The 18945-nt window shown below is 55.1% G+C and overlaps 1 protein-coding gene across 1 annotated transcript; it reads right to left on the bottom strand.

Annotated features, from left to right (window-relative positions):
* Positions 1 to 4592: 4592 nt before the first annotated feature.
* On the bottom strand, positions 4593 to 17395 carry CCDC42 (coiled-coil domain containing 42). The gene is made up of 8 exons (XM_047707804.1): positions 17136 to 17395; positions 15894 to 16028; positions 15466 to 15571; positions 15053 to 15157; positions 13792 to 13989; positions 8840 to 9061; positions 8551 to 8709; positions 4593 to 4849 (listed from the first exon to the last, which is right to left on the bottom strand). The coding sequence occupies exons 2-8, from the start codon at positions 15974 to 15976 to the stop codon at positions 4772 to 4774; spliced, it is 951 nt and encodes a 316-aa protein (XP_047563760.1). The 5' UTR covers positions 15977 to 16028; positions 17136 to 17395; the 3' UTR covers positions 4593 to 4771.
* Positions 17396 to 18945: the final 1550 nt, after the last annotated feature.

Raw genomic sequence — 18945 nt, 5'->3', positions numbered from 1 at the left:
ACAGTTCAGCACTTCCTAAAAAGGGGAAACAGAGTTACTGTCCAAACCAGCAAGTCTACCCCTGTGAGCACAACCCAAGACAGAGGACAACCGACATCCACAGAAACACTTGCCCGGGAGTGTGCACAGCAGCACCGTTCACAGAAGCCAAAAAGGAGAGTCAACGCAAATGTCCCTCGGCTGATGACTGGGTATGTAAAATGTAGTATACCAATACAGCGGAATATTACTCAGCCATAAAAAGGAACGACACATCGATTCACACGACAGCACAGATGAACCTTGGACACGTACTAAGTACATGAAGCCAAATGCAAGAAACAACAGTGTACTCCACTTACACAAAATGCCCAGAAGAGGCAAATCCAGAGAAATGGCAAGTAGGTTATTAGTTGCTTAGTGCTGGGGGTTTGGGAGAAAATGGGTAATGGGTATGGCGGGTTTTTGGGGGAGCAGGGACGGAAACATCTGGAACTGACTGGGAGGATGGTCGCACCATTCTGTCAACCTGCTAAAGACCACTGCAATGTATACTTTAAATGAACGAGTTATACAGTGTAGGAGTTCTACCTCAATAAGGCTGTTCAGTTTTTTAAAAAGCAGTATGTCCTCACCTTGTCACGTCAGGAATCTGAGAAGAACTTACCGACGGATGTGGACTTTCTCTTGCTTCCGTCCCCCTGTCCCTCACTCATGAAAAATCCCTAGATGTGAGTACATAAAAGCTTCATCAGACATCAGGAGAGTCCCAGACGGATTCCTGTCCACTCATTAACCCCTCAGAGGGCAAGAAGCCCCAGGGGAATGCTGTACGAGACTATCACTAATACCTCATCTTGGCCTTTGACCCCTCCCTTGCCACAGTCCCTCTTGTCACCTCCCCCTCCCTTCTCAAGCTGTTTTGACTCCTTTCTTGATCAAGGGTGGAAGGCAACGTTTCAAGATGGCACCCATAACCTTCACTCCCTGGCGTTAATCCCATGTTCTGTGGTAAAATGGAGATCGTCTGGATAAAATTCCTCAAATGACCACTCACCCTCTTATCAGTCCTGGTGTGTGGTGGGAGCTATCTCAACGTCCAAATGTTAGAAGTTCCAGAGAGGGAAAGCACATGGCCCTCAATGTGGGAGAAGGGGGAGAGAAGCCTGGAAGGGTCCAGAGCGCCTCCAGCTTGCACAGAAGATGTGGGACCCCGGCCTGGAGTCTGGGAAGGGACAGAGAGGGTAAGATCAGGTGGGTGGATGAGGTGTGGGGGGGTGTCCTGATCTCAAGGGCCAACAACTAATCCCACAGAAGCATGGACTGTCCAGCTACTTGAGAGAGAGAGAGGTCGCTCCGAGAATCCTTCAACTTTCTGTTCGAATCCCGTCCTCAGATTTTGGGCCATCAGGGGCTGTGTGTGTGGTGTGGCCTTACACATGACATACGTGAGGATGTCCGTCTGCCTGGCTGTGTGCAGGCTGGGCTCCTTCTTGTTCCCCTCCTCCCCTCCTTTCCATCTGGAAGAGCTAACAGGTCCCACAGGAATGGTGTGTTCTAACCCAGAGAGGGAGTCTGCGAAGGTCTCCCTTCCTCTTGCCTCCCTTTACCCATAAAACACCCAGAACCCTACTTCCTGCCTTTGCTGACAAGAACCACTCATCTCGGGAACAAATCCATTCTTTCTGTCTCAACGAGCTTGTGTCTTTTCTTGCTGCAAACACTCTAATCAGGCCCTTCACTCCATCTTTTTCTTGGAAGGTGGCCTCCTGCGTCTGGGAGCCCAATCTGCCCTAACCACAGTCTCAGGCTTCTTTCTGTGGGTCCTGGGCCCAGGGTGGATGTGCTGACGGGCTGGGGGAAGGCATGGGGGTCTGTCTGCGGCCGCTGCTCTCTGCTGCTCCTCAGTGAGAGGTTCCCGGGGAACCCGGGGCCTTTCTGCCCCTGTCTGTGGGCTGGGGAAGGAGTCTACGGATTTGTGGCTTTGCCTGGAATCAAGAAATCTGCCTAGACTCACAGAATTTCTTCTTCCTGGCCAGGGCTGGGCCCCTTTGGAACCCTGAAAAGTGCCGCAGTATCAGAGTGACTTAGCCACACATGTGTGAACACGTGTGTGGTGAGATAAGCCTGTGTGTGATCTCAGGGATTCTAAGTGTGACTCTATTTACAGCCCCCCCCACCTTGTCAGTCAAGCAGGAAACCTGACACTCCAAGGGTAAGGAGTGGGAGGGCCAGGAGGGAGGGAGAGGAGGAGGGAGGGGAGTATAAGGGGAGAGGGAGGGAGAGGGAGGGAGAGGGAGGAGGAGAGGGAGGAGGAGAAAGGAAGGGGGAGAGGGAGGGGGGTGGGAGAAATGAAGCAGAGAGGGGGAGAAAGGGAGGGGAGGGGAGAGGGGGAGGAGAGGGGGAGGAGTGGGGGGAGGGGGGGAGGGGGGACGGAGAGAGAAGAAGAGAGGGGAGGAGGGGGATAGAGGGGAAGGGAGGAAGGGAGGTGAGGGGGAGGGGATGGAGAGGGATGGGGGGAAGAGGGCAGATAAAGAGGTAGGGAAGGCTGGAGGGGCAGGGACGGGGAGGGCCTGGCCCAGGAAGCCGGTTCAGTGCTGGAAGTCTGGACATCTCAACCCCACCTTACCGACACAGCAGAAAGGGGATTTGTGTGTTGGGGAACCCTGTGTCCCACACCCTCTCCCACCCCAGGACCCGCCAAACCTGTTTCTGGCTGCCCTGACTTCCATCTCCTTCCAGTGAGAGTCTCTACACCCCCACTTCCCCAGAGCAGCACTCAGGGACCTCGCCCTCCTGCCCTCCCAGCTTTCCAGGATGGCCCCTGCCTCTGGCCCCTTCCAGAGAGAAGTCCCTTGGGCCAGGAACGCCACCTCCGCGGCCCTCACCTGTGCCGCAGGGGCGGCTTGAGGTAGGACTGCCCTGTAGTTCCGAGTTTCTTTTCTGGGTGTTTCAGGTGAGGGGGCGCGGGGGTCCCGGCGAGACTCTGTGGGACGTTTGGGGGGCCCGGGAGTGAAGCCCACACCCAGCCATGAGACCGGGACTGAGGCACCCTGGAGGGGGGGCCCTCCAGCCTCGCCCACCCGAGCCTGGGCCACCTGAAGCACCTGTAGGGCTGATTAAAAAGCCAGGGGAGGGGGTCTGGGCCCCACCCTGGGGCGGGGCCTGGAAATTTGCATTTCTAATCAGCTCCACCTGCCGTGGCTGCGGCTGGTCCCGGAGCGCACCTGCCCCTTTAAGTTGGTGCAGACAAAGCCAGGGCTACCTGCCGCCCCCAGCGGGACCCCCTCCAACCCCCGCAGGGAGGCTGCCTCAGTGCTGCGGCGGGGATCCCGCAGGCCCCCTGGATTCCTTGTTCCGTCCTGCTCCGCCACAGGCTTTGGAGGGGAAGCAACCGTGCTCCCGCCTGGCAGAGGGAGCCCCGGCCCAGGACTGGCAGACCCACTGTGCATCCTGAGCTCGTCATCTGTAGCCAGCGCCCCTGAACAGGCACGCGGCTCCCGGAGACAGGGACAGTGGAGCCCCGTGGGGTTTGCACCCGGATGATGTGTGCACGTATATACGTTTAAGAAATGCTCGTTTGTTCTTTTTAAAGTTTCTGTTTGTGGTTTTGTGTTGTTTTTTTTTTTTTTTTTTTTTTTTTTTGGTCTGGTCTCTGATCCGACCTGATAATTTGGAGCATTTGACCCTGAGTGTGAAACTTTCCATTTATCTCTACTCAGTTCTGCTAGTTTCTTTTTTCCTTTAAGATTTTATTTGTTGGGCGCCTGGGTGGCTCAGTGGGTTAAGCCGCTGCCTTCGGCTCAGGTCATGATCTCAGGGTCCTGGGTCCCAGGGTCCTGGTCCCACATCGGGTTCTCTGCTCAGCAGAGATCCTGCTTCCCTCTCTCTCTCTCTGCCTGCCTCTCCATCTACTTGTGATCTCTCTCTGTCAAATAAATAAATAAAATCTTTAAAAAAAAAAGATTTTATTTGTTTATTTGAGAGAGACAGAGATTCCGAGCGGGGGAGGAGAGGGAGAAGCAGACTCCCCGCTGAGCAGCAAGTCTGACCTGGGTGGATCCCAAAATCTTGGGATCACGACCTGAGCCAGCAGACGCTTAAAGGCTTAATGACCGAACCACCCAGGTGCCCCGAGTTCTGGTGGTTTCCAACCATCATTCCCACCTGCTGAGAGATGCGTCCTTCCCGGCCTGCCGCCTAGTCCCATGTTAGCGTGGCTGGTACCACAATGCGTGTTGTAGGGTCCCAGCAGGCAGGGGAACAAGGCTTGGCCCCTAGGTTGGGGACAGTCCTTGACTCACCACCTACAGAACTCTGACTTGGGAAGCTGCCCCCGTGTGAGTCTTTGAACCCCACTTAGGAACCCCCAACTTAAAAAAATTTTTTTTGAAGTGATAGAGGAAAGAAGGGTCCTGGGTACTCACCCCACTGCTGGTCTGTTTCTCTGTGCAAGTCCAAAGCCTCGGACATGTCAGGCCTGAGACTTGTTTTCTAGTCCCTGGGCTGCCCAAGTGACCAGCTTCAAGAGGGGATGTTTTTCTCCCCCCAGTGGGCCATCTTCTCCGTGAATAAGCGAAAAAAGAGGCAGAACTTAGAAACACCTTACAGAATTTAATGTTTTCAGGAAGGGGAGGGACTGAGGCCCGAGGTGGGAAATGGCAGGGTGTTCGCCAGCACAAAGGCACAGGGGTCCCAGATGGCTGAACTGGGCTGACGGGACCGCGAGCTCACTGGAAACCTATCCTCTCTCAGTCTCCGCCTCAGAACGTTCTGGAACCGCGGCTGCTTCTTAAACCCGGACTTGCTGCTGTTCCTTCTTCCTCACTTCTGCCCAGATGTCCGACAGATCCTGAATGAACTGCTGGATCTAACAAGGCCAGGGGACCCGAGTTAGCCCACCCAGCACCAGGCCACCCTGTCCTCACACGTAGCACATCTGGGCATAACCTGGAAGGAGCCACTGCCCTCCTGGGACTGACTTCTTGAGGCTTTAACCTTCCCTAACTTGACAATCATTTTAGTTGAAGCAACAGGCCTAGCAGACCAGTAGGCACAGACAGGGAGCTCCTGGGGACTGACACGGTGACAGCAGGAAAAAGAACCGTGGACAGTCTGGTGGAGGGGAGAGGTGAGGGGACGCTGAGCTGACCCGGGCACTAGAAGCCTAGAAGCCTCTGGAAGGTGGGGGCCAGCAGTGTTGGGGGAAACAGCTCTCCACAATTAATAGCCTTCAAGCAAGGCATGTACTTGGAACCCAGAACTGATGCCCATCATGACAATCCTGAGTCATGGAGGGAAGCTAGAGTTCTGTTCACCAGCTTCAGTTTCAAAGAACATGGGCTCTAGGCGCCACATGGGGACCTGGTCTCCTGACACGGCTCTGGGGAAATCAGTTCATTGTTCTGGGACTCAGCTTCTTTATCTTCAGAAGGGCTGGCCTCGATGACCTCTAAGACCTCCGTTCTATCTCTCCTTTTCGAGAATGTTCCTGGAGATGGGACTACACAGACCGTCCCAAACTCTTAACAAACCCAGGAATACTGTTGCTATTATGGATACAATTCCTGCTTTTGCAAAAGAGGAAGGAAAGAGTCAGTGAATTAAACTATCTTCCCCAGGGTTACAGAGGAGACAAGCCTAGAATTTCCCAAACTATGTTCTTTTAACCAGTCATCACACACGTCCCCAGAAAGGGTTCTGTGTCAAGTTAGCTTTAGAAATGTTATCTGCATGGAGAGTCTCAGGGCAGGACCACAGCAAAGACCATTTGACTTTGCTTCCCTGAAAGTTTTCCAAACCCATTAGCCCATGAACTCCTTTGATTCCCCCACAGGAAACTTACCCACCTCTTGGGGTCCTAGGATTTGCTAAGCGCAATTAGGAAAATGGCACTCCAGAAAGCTTGGGTTTCATTCAAGGAACACACTGGACCTTCCACGACATAGTACCGTTGATTTCAGATTCAGCCTTTTGCAGAATCATGTTTCTTAAGGTGTACTGTGGGACCATGCTCCTAAATTCTAGATAAGTGGCTGCCTTCCAGAGCCCGTGCATGGATGGGTCAGAGATGTCGTTGGGATGTCAGTGCCCTGGGATGCTCTGTAGCCTCCTTGGGAAATTTCAATTGGAGTGAAGCACCAGAAAATGTTTGCTCTGAGCACAACTACGTCTTCTCATTTTGGTACCAGAACTACGTGTTGCTTTTCCTTCTTGTCATCAGGGGGCGCAGAAGCAATGACTGACCCTCTCGGGCTCCTTTATACTCCCAATCTGCAGTCCATGTTTCTCACTGGTTCCTGGACCTTCGGTTGTAACTTTCACTTTCCCGGGTCCTTGTTCCCAATTGTCTCAGGCTAGTTGATTACGTGTACGTCTGTCCATAGGCTCATGTCCTATGGAAACGCAGTGGGATATTTTTAAAATAACGACTAGGACCCTAGCCAGGAGACCTCTACAAGTGTTCTTGTAGAAGCAAACTGAGGCTGTGAGCAAGTCAGAAAGCTCAGAATGGGGAGTGGGTGGGCTGGGAGCTAGGGTCTGAGCAGGGGATACTTGGGCAGGTCGGGGAGCTGGAGATGATCACCTACTGCCCCAACCTTGCTTTCCAATAGCAAACGGAGGGGCCTGAGGACCTCCAGGAGTCCCTGACACCATTCTGCCAGGGACAGGGGTCTGCAGGGTCAAAGTCCTTTTTCAATACCACAAAGACATTACTTGTCTTTTTCTCTCTTGAGCATACACGCTGGGGTGTTTCCACCATAGAAGGGCTCCATCGCAGAAGGCTGAATGTGGAAGCAGAAAGCAGAATCCATCCACCTGTCCTGGGGAAGCCAGACATTAAACGGATTTGTGATTGTGTGACTTGGCCCATGAAGTATTGCTTCGAAAATGTGTTTTTCATCAAGCATGCCTTGATGGTGAGGGGCTTCTTCTCATCATTGAACAATGACAATTCTTTTAAATTTTTCTGTTGGGAGTTTCTAATATGGGAAATATCAGTAGATAAAAGCTCTTTCGGGGGGGTCCTCCATCAATTTTAAGAGTGTGCAGGTCTCCTGATACCAAAAAGTTTGAGACTCGCTGCTTTGGAACAAACGTTCTTATTAACCGCCTTCACCGTCTTCCAACTGTCAGTAACTCTGCTCCAGATGCACTTTGAGCTGATCGTACGGTTTGGGGAAAATCCCTCTTCGGGGTTGGTCAGTGGGTGAAATCCTTTACATTTCCCAAGTTTTACTTTTTTATTTTTTTAAAGATTTATTTATTTGAGAGAGAGAGAGAGAACAGACACACGAGAGTTGGGGGAGGGGCTGAGGAAGAGGGAGGGAGGGAATCTCAAGCAGACTCCCCACTTAGCGCAGAGCCCCGTGCGGGACTCAATCTCACGACCCTGAAGTCATGACCTGAGCTGAAACCAAGAGCTGGATACTTAACCGATGGAGCCACCAGGTGCCCCAATTTTTCCTTTTTTTGTTTTTGTTAAATAGGGCAAGAACCTTCCAGTCCATGGCTTTTATTGGCTTGTGTTTCATATTCATTCACCAAACACTTATTGAGCACCTACTGTGTGCCAGGCACTGTTCTAGATACCAAGATACAGTTAGGAACAAGACAAGCACAAATCTTCGTATTCTATTACTTCACAGCAAAGCCTGAGGCTTTTGCCCAAGGAGTAAAGACTTAGTCACAGTTCTCTGCGTGTCATGAGAAGCATGGGCAGTGCCTCTGCCTGCGCGGAGTTCCCCCATCTGTGCACGTGCGGTCGGGAGTGAGATGACTTTGGGGTAATGCTGGATACACGTGGTAATGTTCGATGCACATGGCATTGAACAACTTAGAATCATACAGTGAGACACCTATTTCCTTCCCAATTTCCTTACAGTTACTTTTTAAAATTATTTATTTATTTATTTGAGAGAGAGCGAGCACACACACAAGCAGGGGAAGAGGCAGAGGGAGAGGGAGCAGCAGACGCCCACTAAGCAGGACCCAGGATCATGACCTGAACTGAAGGCAGATGCTTAACCCCCTGAGCGCCAACCCCCCCTTGCTCCTCCTTTCAGTTACTTCAAAGAGAAAACGTCAGATTGGTACTAGTAAGACCCTAACACTTCCTTAAACTTGCGGATTCCTCCTCCTACCCCCTCAACTCCCCAAATTCTCTTTTTCCAAGAATGGGCCGTTGGCGCGAGCCTTCAGCCTCTCTCTAGAATTCAGTAGGACTGGTGTGCACAAGTACCGGATTCTACAGGGGTCCCCGCCCTTCCCCGCGTTCACTATGGCCAACAGGGTCTTAGCGCTAATGCGGGGGTTCTCAAAGCGCGGAACCCAGGCCAGCACCATCACCTGGGGACGTGGTGAAAACTGGAAATTCATGGGTTCTCATCTCAGACCTACTGAGTCAGACACTCCGGAGCTGGGGCCCAGCCACAGCCCCCAGCCCGCAGGGGACTCATTTCCTGCTGAATTTGAGAACAGCCCCAGGGGGTTCATTCTCGCCTTGGACCAATGGACGGCCGTCTCCGCTGAGTAGACCCAGCTGGCCAGGGCACTTGCGCCGCCTCTTACCATGTCCAGCTGTTTGTGCGTGTCCTCCAGGGATACGGTGGTGGTCTCCTTCAGCTGCTTGCTCACGATCTGGAAGAGGTTCAGCGTCGCCATCTTAATGGTGCCAAGCAAGAGGGTCTTCTTGGCGGCGGTGTTCTGGATGTGAGCCCAGCGAGATTCCTGGGGTTGGGGTGGGGTCAGGAGGTGAGCAGGTGTGCACGCACAGGCGTGGGTGGGTGCTCCCAGCCACGCCCCCAGCGACGCCCCGCCCCGCCCACCCCCCCCCCCCCCCCCCCCCCCCCGCACTCACCCAGATGATGACATCGCTGCGGGCTCGGTCAAAGCGCATCTGCAGCCGTGCCAACTCGTTGTTGTGCTGCAGGATCTCGTCGTCCTTCTCCTCCATGTAGCGCGCCAGCCGCGCCTTGGCGCGTTCGATCTTCTCCTGGCCCTCCTGCGCCGACTGCATCAGGTCCTGGTGCATGCTCACCAGCGTCTTGTAGCGCGAAATCACCTCGTGGATCTCTTCGAACTGCGACGGGGGCTCCATCAGTGCACTGCCGCCCCCCACCCCCCGGGGCCAGATGGCAGGGTTCCCCGCCTGCCAAACCTCTGTCTAGGGGTCTCAGCCTAGCCAGGAGACCCTGGGCCAAGGCCAAAGGGCAGAAGCCGCGAGGACTTTGGAGTCCACCTGCTGGCCCTTTTGGGTTGCTAAGGGCCACTGGGACCTTCTGTTGGGGTCAGGTGCCACTGGAGCTGGGGTCCTCAGTCTGCCTGTTGGCATCGCCTGGGAGCTCTGAAAAGGACACCTGTCTGGCTCCGCCCCCAAGAGTTTCGTGTCATATATATATATATATATATATATATATATTTTTTTTTTTTTTTTTTTTTTTTTTTTTTGAGAGAGAGCGAGTGAGAGAGCACAAGCAGGAGAGAGAGAGGGAGAGGGAGAAGTAGGCTCCTTGCTGAGCAGGGAGTCTGACACAGGCCAGATCCCAGGACCCCAGGATCAGGACCTGAACCCAAGGCAGACGCTTAACCAACCAAGCCACCCAGGCGCCCCAAGACATTCATTTTAATCAACAGGTTCGAGGTGGTCCCTGGCACCTGAATTTTGCAAAAAGGGCCCCCGGGTTATTCTAGAAGGTTGCTGGCTGGGGCTCGGGAGTCGGAAGGGTGCATTTTGAGATGTCTCCCAAGGCAATAATGATCCTGTCCAACAAGAACGAATGGAGAACCACTTGTAAGGCAGGCAGTAGGCTAAGTGCGAGGGACAGAGCAGGAGATAAGAAAGCCAGACCCTGCTCTTATGAAGCCTATGACTTGGGATGGTGTGGAGGGAGGACAGACAGACAAGGAAAGCATTACAACATGGAGTGATAAGCCCTATCGATGACTGGGGAGAGGGGTCTGGTCGAAGACGTGTGGCAGTATCTTCAGCAGAAGACTTTCTGGAATTTGCTCACATTTGCTGAGGTCCCCTTCCAGTGGGGACAGATGCCACCAGTGGGGCATGGGGCCTGCCAGGTGCAGCTGCCTGCTCTAGCCTGGTGCCAGGCCAGGACACTCTGACCTGACCTTGCAGGCCAGCTGTCCTCTGTAGAAGGTGGTGTGAGTGCTGGCCTCTCCATCCATAATGCCTCTGTGGGGAAGGGCCACCCAACTCAGCATCAGAGGAGGTGGGAACAGCCAGGCAAGGTTTCTGGGGGGAAAGGATGCTGCACTCAGACCAGAGGTATGAACAGAAGCTGACCAGCCACGGGCAGGTGGGGGAAGGTGAGGACAGGAAGAGGGAGCTGCTGTCTGCAGACCTTGGGGACGTGTGGCATATTTAAGATGCTCAAGGGAGATTAGTATGAATAAATTGTAATCAAGATGGGGAGGGATGGGACGCCTGGGTGGCTCAGTTGGTTAAGCCGCTGCCTTCGGCTCAGGTCATGATCCCAGCGTCCTGGGATCGAGTCCCACATCGGGCTCCTTGTTCTGTGGGGAGCCTGCTTCTCCCTCTGCTTCTGCCTGCCACTCTGTCTGCCTGTGCTCTCTCTCTCTCTCTCTTTGACAAATAAATAAATAAAATCTTTAAAAAAAAAAAAAAGATGGGGAGGGAAAGATCCATCCAGAGGAAGTAACGATAGTGCCCAGGAGCCCCCAAGGAGAATGTGGACTTCCTTCATTGAAGGAAGCAGAGAGATTACTTGATGTCTGCATTTCGAAAGGTCATCGAGTACACGCACCATGCAACAGCGCGCGACAGTTAAAACGAGGGGAGCTACCAGGAGCACCTATCAAGGACTTGATGCTGGTCCAAAGGACACAGGCACCAACCAGAAGAGGCTCCCACTGTTTAAAGATGGGACACTTTGCATGTCACAGAGAAAAAGTGCAAACGATCGCACATACCAGATATACCAACCATCCAGGAATTCATACTAATGAATCAAGTGCTTAACAAGCTTTTCCTTTAAGACTCACAAAGTAATCAAACAGCTGGTGAAGGGAAGATTCTCTTGAGGAAGGCTTTCTTGGCCTTAGTTTCCTAGCTAACAGGTGAAGAAGAGACAACAAAACATTCCCAGCACCCTAGAACGGTCCACCAACCCCTTTCAGCTCAGCGTCTGTCCCCACTGCCAAAGAAACCAGAACTGTGGCTTCTATCACCAAAGATCCACTTTGACCCGTTTTTAGATCTATCAGGGGGATCGCACGTATGTCCTCTTGTCTGTCTAGCTTCTTTGGATCAGAATCAGAACGTCTGTGATACTCGAGGCACAAACCTATCAACCAAATGCCGCGTGGGGACCTTGTTCGGACCCTGATTGGAACAAAACAATTGTATGCAAAGCAGGTATGTAACAGATGAGGGAAGTTTGAACACTGACGACTTGATGTTAAGGAATTATGATCACATTTTTACTGGGTGTGACAATGGTATTGGCCTCATCTTTGAGAGTCACATACTGAAATATGGATGAAAAAAAAATCATTTGCTTCCAAGTGGCAGAGGTGGGAAGGTCCGGGGGTTGATTTAATGAGTCGATAATTGTTGGAATTAGGCAATGAGTAATGGGCATTCAATAGATGATTCTATTTCTGTATATGTTTGAAATTTCCCATAATGAACAGGTTTCTTTGTTTTGTTTTGTTTTTATTTTTTTTAATTTTATTTATTTATTTTTTTAAAGATTTTATTTATTTATTTGACAGAGAGAGATCACAAGAGGCAGAGAGGAGGAAGGAGGCTCCCTGCTGAGCAGAGAGCCGGAACGCAGGGCTCGATCCCAGGACCCTGAGATCATGACCTGAGCCGAAGGCAGCGGCTTAACCCACTGAGCCACCCAGGCGCTCCTTTTTGTTTTGTTTTGTTTTTAAAGAAAAAGTATCCTTGATCAGAAAAAGCAAGTTACGAAGGGGCACATGCAACACTCTTCATAGTTTATGGAGATGTGCTATGGGACCAAAATAATACCCACACGCATGAGAATGAGCGGTTAAAAAGTGCAGATGGGGCGCCTGGGTGGCTCAGTGGGTTAAGCCGCCGCCTTCAGCTCAGGTCATGATCCCAGGGTCCTGGGATCGAGTCCCGCATCGGGCTCTCTGCTCAGCAGGGAGCCTGCTTCCCTCTCTCTCTCTCTCTCTCTGCCTGCCTCTCTGTCTACTTGTGATCTCTCTCTGTCAAATAAATAAATAAAATCTTTAAAAAAAAAAAAAAGTGCGGATGGCGGCCAGCTCCTCAGAGAGGGGAAGAAGGGGGCTTGGAAGGGGGGTGCCCATGAGGGGCTGCAGTTAGCGGTAGTGCCTTCTTTAAGAAAAAAGAACTGGAAGACAATAGGGGGAAATATTAAGAGTTGGCAAGGTGCAGTGGATACCTGGGTGCAATTACGTATTTTTCTATACCTTTCCGTGTACTCGAAATATTCTAAAAGACTTAGGGGAAGACGGAAAGAGAGAGGAAGAAAGAGGGGCGGGAGATCACGGTGGGAGAGCATGGGACAGGCTGGTGGCCAGAAATAAAGGCAGCGTTGAACTCCGGATGAGGGCACTGGGTGTCTGGATGAGGAACGGGCAGGGGCCGGATTCCAGAAATACTTAGGAGGCAGAATAGACTAGATCTGCTGATTGATGGGCTGCGGAGAGGGAGGAGGGGGAGGAGGTGAGGATGAGGCCCCAGTTGTAGCATTCACAGCGGGGGACACACACCCTGGGAGGACTGGCTGCAGTGGGGGCGGGGGAGGGGGGCGGAGAGCTGATGGGCTGAGAGTCCAGACCATGGGCATTGGGGCAGTAATCTCAGAGCCAGACACAGGCCAGGCTCCTTGGTTTTAAGACACACATTTCCCTAGGTCTGATTGGAGTCCTCTCTTATAATGTACCTGCTGCTTTGAGACGTTGTCTCTGCTCACTCCCCTCCCTGTGCCCCAAGACGAATGAAACTTTTATTGTACAGTAGGTACCTTGGCATGGCGCACATAACACGGATTTGGGCTTCACACATGCGTAATTCTAGTTCTAGTATGGGATTTTAAGAGATTAGCTCTGGGACTTCAGAAAGCTATTCATCTTTTGCCCTCCACCCCCCCCCCCCCCCCCCCCCCCCCCCCCCGGCACTGTGCTCAGGACACACCCCGGAGGGCATACCCTGTACCCATACCTGGCTCTCTCCCCCCACCCCCCCTTCCCATGAGGGGCCCTGCCTGCTGCTGTCACATGGGAGCGTGGGAGGCCCCTCAAGTTGCTCAAAGAGAAAAGTGAATGGTCAGGGACAAAGACCCGAGGGCCACTGAAGGAAGGAGCTAGGAAGATCAGCCCCACCCCAGCGCCCCCCAGGAGGCTGAGGAGGAAGGGAAGAGGGTAGGAGACAGGGGAGGAGCCCCGAAGAAAGGGCAAAGCTCTGTTTCAAGGAGGACCCCGGCCTGTGCACTACACTAACTCTACACTGGGTTGGGTTTCTCTCTTTTCTTGTCACACCTGAAATGATGGGGAGCAGGGGATGGTGTGGCCCGATCCCGCTGCTGGCAAAGCTGGTCCCTGGGGGTCCCAAGCGAAACCTTGCTCCCCCAACACACACACGCAGAGACATACACATGTCACCTGGATGCACCTGCGGACCCCAGAGCCCTGAGAAACAAGCCCAGCCCCCACCCCGCAGGACCCCTTCCCAGCTGTCTGCTCAGAGCAGGGTGACTGTCCTGCTCCCCCCCACCCCCCACCCGCCCCTGCTGGCCCCAGGCCCTGGGGCAGTCCCACCCCCGCCCACCCGCTCACCTCCGAGCTCTCTACCACCTTCTCCAGGTACTTGTTGAAGACGGAGTAGTCCTGGAGCCTCCCGCTCAGCCTCTGGTGCTCCAGCCGCAAGGCCGCCATCTCCTGCTTGGCCATGGCCAGCTCTCGCAGGCGCTGCCTCTTCAGTTCCCGCTCCTTGTTGGCCTTCTTCAGGGCCCGGATCCGTTTCTGGTCGTTCTCCTGGGGCGGGGGCAGGGGTGGGGGAGGTGGCACCAGTGGGACACTGGGCCTGTCCTCTGTCTGTGTGACGGGGATGGGCAGGGATCGCTGGGCCGCCCCTGTGGGCCAGGAGGCCCGGATTTTCTCCCCGTTTGGTGCTTGGTACTCCGTGACTCAGTTTCTCATTTCTGTAGGAACCAGAGGCCCCAGGGGATGTTCTCCAGCTTGGGGAGGAATCAGGCTGAGGCCAGAGCCACTGGTGCAGACTGATGTCCTCAAAGAAGGGGCAGTCAGGCCGACATCCCCTTCTTCATTCTGCCGAACCCTCCCGGCAAGATCAGGGACACACGCACCCCTCGCTACTGTCCCTCTTCAGGGGCTCCCGGGTGCTCCATGGGTGGAGGACATTGGGAGGCAGGTGGAGAAGGCACAGGGAGGGTTTACACTCTGCCCCGTGAGCCTGGCAGAGGACCCAAGGTCCCCTACACCCCTAAACGCTGCATCATGATCCCCTGGGGGAGCTTATTACAAATGCAGCTGCTAGCCTGTCCCTCAGGTCCACTGAAAGCACAGAGTGGCTGGGGGCTGGGTGGGCGGCTGGGGCTGAAGCCCTGTCCCATTCATCTGTGTACTCCCCACACCCAGCCCCGCCTGTCATCTCCCACCCATCCAGTCCCCGAGACACTGCATGTACCCAGGGCACTCGAGGAAATGGTGACCTGCAGTCCAGAAGGGCCCAGACTGACAGAGAAACAGGAAATGACAAAGGGTAATGAGCGAGGACATAGAGGGAGAAGCCCCAGGCCTTGCTGAGCAGTGAAGAGGCGCTAACCTAGGGTGAGGAGTCAGCAGGAGCAAGGAGGAGGGGGAGGAGGAAGGGAGGAGGGAGGAGGGGGAGGGGAGGAGGGGAAGGAGGAAGGGAGGAGGGAGGAAGAATGGGGAAGATGAGGAGGAGAAGGAGGAAGGGGGTAAAGGGAGAAGAGGGGGAGTGGGAGGAGGAGGGAGGAGGAGGGGGAAGGAGAAGGAAAGAGGAGGAGGGAGAGGAGGACGAAGAGGGCAGTTGGGAACCTGCAGGCCCTCGCACCTGGATGAACTGCTCGAACTTCTGGATGTGGGCCTTCAGCTGGGCCTCCTTGACACCCAGTTCCTCCCAGCGCAGGTTCAGGGTTTCCATACGGCGCTGAAATATCTTGGGGCGGGGGCAGCACAGGGGTCAGGAGTGCCCCTGCGCCTCCTGCCCCCGGGGCCTCTGCCCCCAGGCCTTCTGTCTTCTGCCCCCAGGCCTCCCGCCTTCCGCCCCACACCGGGTTCAGAAGAGGGCATCCCAGGCCCCTGCTACCCCCAAGATGAAGATCCCTTCTCTCTCCTGGGAGGGAACACAGAACCTCGGCGCAGGACTCCTGGCTCCAGCCACTGCCACCCGCAGGATGGGTGGGGGGGGCGTCCTCAGGTTCTGAACCCCATGGCCCTTCCCGCACCCCAGGGCCAGGCCCCCACCTCCTTCTTCTGCTCCATAGCCCGGTGCATGATCTTGGCTTCCTTCTTCTTCTCCAGGAGCCGGATGGATGGAGACTCCGACTGGTTCTCAATGTTCGGGAACTTCCTGCCCAAGACGCAGGCAAGAGAGGCCTGTGGGTTCTGAGCTCTTGGGACAGGCTGGGGCTGGGCCAACACCCGGAGGAGGCAGGGGGAAGGGGTGGTCCTGTCCCCCACCGGAGGGAAGGGAGTGGCATGTGGGGAGGGAGGGCTGCGTGGGCATCTGGGAATGGTGGGGCAGGGTGACAAGGGCTGGGGGTCCGATTGGGACCGTGGGTTGGTGCCAGGGTTGAGGGCAGGTGACTTGGGGCTCAGGGTTACAGGGGAGGGAGAGACTGGAAGGGGGGGGCACAGGGACTGTGGGCACCCCCAGACCCAGAGACACTCACTGCAACAGTTGTAGCAGCCGCTCCCCATACTGTAGCCGAAAGTACTCGGCCAGGTCTTCCTCCTCCATGATGCCCAGACTCATCCTGATGCTGCCCTAGGGGCCCAGCGGCCCAGTCCTCGCCGTGAAACTGAGGCTGGGGGCCGGGGGTGGTTGCTGGCTGGGTTCTTGCTTCTCCCTTCCTGCTGCTTCTCAGGGACCCACAGAGGGAAAGACGGCAGGAGGCTGGCAGGTGGGCAGCTCAGGGTGGGGTGTGGGCAAGTGACGGGAGATCGGGTTACCTGGCAACAGGCCTCCTGGTTCTGTGGGCCGCCTGCGGAACCCAGGCTCTGCCCTCTGACCCTTGTCCCCGCGTGGACCCCAGTCCCGCTGGAACCCCGCCTTTATTTAACCTCCCCGCCCCCTCCCCGGGAGCTCTGGGAGGTTAAGCCTGATCAGGGTCTGGTGTCCAGGCCTGGGAGGCAGGGTCGGGGGTCCACGGCCCAACAGGGGGTTTCGGTGGAGGGGAGTCCTTGGGGGCTCAGGTGTGTGAGAGGGTGAGAGGGCGGCTGGGGCTGGGACAGTCCGCCCAGAAGAAAAGGAGGCGGGGGTGGGGGCCCGCGAGGGGGTGGGGCGAGCTTGAGGACCAAGCGGTGGGCCCGGTAGGCGGGGAAACTGGGGACCAAAGAGGCCGCGGCGGGGAGGTGGAGGGGTCCTCCGCCCCGGCGGTGTAGCCGGCTCAGGGCCAGGGCCATCAGAATATGAAGAAAAGCCGCCCCCTGGCACCGTGACGGGCACAGATTTCCCGCGTGTCCCAGATGAGGGCTGCCTTCCTTCATCCGGTGAGCGCTCCAGACGAGACCCCGTGGGAGGCGGGGGCCTAGGGGTCCCGGGTTGGGGGGCGGGGAGGTGCCGGTCGCGACCTCGAGTCCCTGCTCCGGGCACAGGTTTCCGGCCGCGCGCCGTCCCCTAGGTCCCCCGCCCGCGCCGGCCGCGGAGTTCGGCCCCTCCGGGTCTGGGGCGGGGGTCCCTCCCGGGCCGGGCGGCGCCCCGAGCGTGCCAGCCCACCCCGCGGCATCGCCGGTCCTCTGGCTCCCCCTGCTGGCCGTCCGACGCAGGCCCCGAGGGGGAGGCGCGGTGGGGGCGCTGCCTAGCCCCCTCCCCAGTCCCCTCCGGAGCCGGCCACCGCCCGCGGGGACAGGGGTGGGGGAAGCAGGACATCCCCCACCCCGCCCTCAGGCCCCCAGCCCGCAGTGGTTCTCACCGGGAGCGCCCCAAGAAACGGGGTCCGCAAAAGGGGACGTTTCTCTCCTTGTGCGCTCCTAGGGCTGGCGCAGGCCAGCCGGGCTTTACCTTCTTTTTCCCCGTGAGGAGGGGGCTGTCTGCCTCTCGGGTCACCTGTTTGCCCGAGTATATGCACTAATCCTGGGGCGCATCTGTGGCGTCAGGGGGCCGAGGGCCAAGCTCCTTCTGGGGCTTCCTCCACACCTCGCACGAGAACCTTCTTCAGCACTGCTCACCACCAGCCCTCTCTGGAGTCTCACTACCCCGCCTCAGGGGCCTTAGGGAAGACGCAGGGCTGTCTGGGAGTCCCGGGCTTTCGGTTCTTTCTGGGTGTACATCCAGATATGGGATCCCCGGGTCACACGGTAGCTCTGCGTCCAGTATTGTGAGGAACCACCGTGCGGCCCTCCAGGGTGACTGCGCATTTCACATTACCGCCGGCGGGGCCTGATGGTTCCAATCTCCCTACACCTCCACCAACACCGCGCATCTCTGTTTTTTCAGTAGCAGCCATCCCGATTGGGTGGGAGGTGATAGCTCACCTAAAATTATATTACCTTTAATTACGAGAGTAATAAGGGATGACATTCTCATTCTAGAACATTCAAATGATACCAGTCTAGCTGGAACCCAGTTGGTCCACCATCGGACGCTGTGTCCCAGAACTCATGTTCACATGAGCTCCAAAAATACTCGTGCCCAGGGGCGCCTGGGTGGCTCAGTTGTTAAGCCTCTGCCTTTGGCTCAGGTCATGATCCCAGGGTCCTGGGATCGAGCCCCATCGGGCTCTCTGCTCAGCGGGGAGCCTGCTTCCCCCTCTTTCTCTGCCTGCCTCTCTGCTTGCGATCTCTCTGTCAAATAAATAAATAAGATCTTAAAAAAAAAAAAAAAAAGACTCGTGCTGAGTGCCTGTGATGTACTGAACCTCTACTAGGTGGCGGAGGGGGGCTAAGGGATAGAGCAAAGATCAAAGCGAAGTCCCCACTGTTACTGTGGTTGAGGGAGGAAGCAGGAAGTAAAGACTCTGGTGACTAGGTCTGGGGATGCTGTCTTCAAGGCGGTCCCCTCACTACCACCACAAGGGACCACGGGAGGGGAGGGCGGAGGAGGTGGGACAAAGGAACCAGTCAAGACCCACCGACCCAGGCACCTCCCATTAAAAACTCTTCCATGCAGGGCGCCTGGGTGGCTCAGTGAGTTAAACCCTCTGCCTTCAGCTCAGGTCATGATCTCAGGGTCCTGGAATCAAGCCCCACATCCGGCTCTCTGCTCCGCGGGGAGCCTGCTCCCCCCCCCCCCCCCGCCTCTCTGCCTACTTGTGATCTCTCTATCAAATAAATAAATAAAATCTTTAAAAAAATAAAAAAATAAAATCTCTTCCATGGGATGTCTCTCCTCCAGGTCCTACAGATACAAAGCTCAGGGTCTGTGAGCTTTCTAAGAGCCTAAACAACATTTGAAGCCTGGAAATGATTATTGGCTCTCAGATACAAAAAGGAAGCCATGAAATAAAGGATAAATGTTTAATTAAAAGCATACAAACGTAATATCCCAACTTTCTGAGTTTTCAACTTTAGCATTTCACACATTCGAAAGGAATCTGGAGATCCGATTTTCTCACTTCTCAAGAATTTCCACTTCTGCACAGATTTTTGGAAAAAAATCAAAACAAATTGAGAACTAAATGAGTTACTCACTGACAATTTAAAAACTGAGGTTGTGAAAATCCTCTCACTTCCCCCACCCAATCCAAATCGTGTTTAGTGTTGATGGGAGTGAATTTTAATTTG

This window comes from Lutra lutra, chromosome 16, assembly GCF_902655055.1.
Source record: "Lutra lutra chromosome 16, mLutLut1.2, whole genome shotgun sequence".
NCBI classification, from domain to species: domain Eukaryota; kingdom Metazoa; phylum Chordata; class Mammalia; order Carnivora; family Mustelidae; genus Lutra; species Lutra lutra.
Note: the sequence above shows the minus strand (reverse complement) of the source record. Positions and strands in the feature narration are given on the sequence as shown.

Bases quoted from the DNA above. Each gene is read 5' to 3' on its own strand.
- CCDC42 (XM_047707804.1), bottom strand. From the start codon at position 15,976: ATGAGTCTGGGCATCATGGAGGAGGAAGACCTGGCCGAGTACTTTCGG. The intron at 13,990-15,052 runs GTGCGAGGGCCT...CCCCCGCCCCAG, and splicing joins AGTTCGAGCAGTTCATCCAG to GAGAACGACCAGAAACGGAT. The intron at 9,062-13,791 runs GTGAGCGGGTGG...CCCCCGTCGCAG, and splicing joins AGGTGGTAGAGAGCTCGGAG to TTCGAAGAGATCCACGAGGT.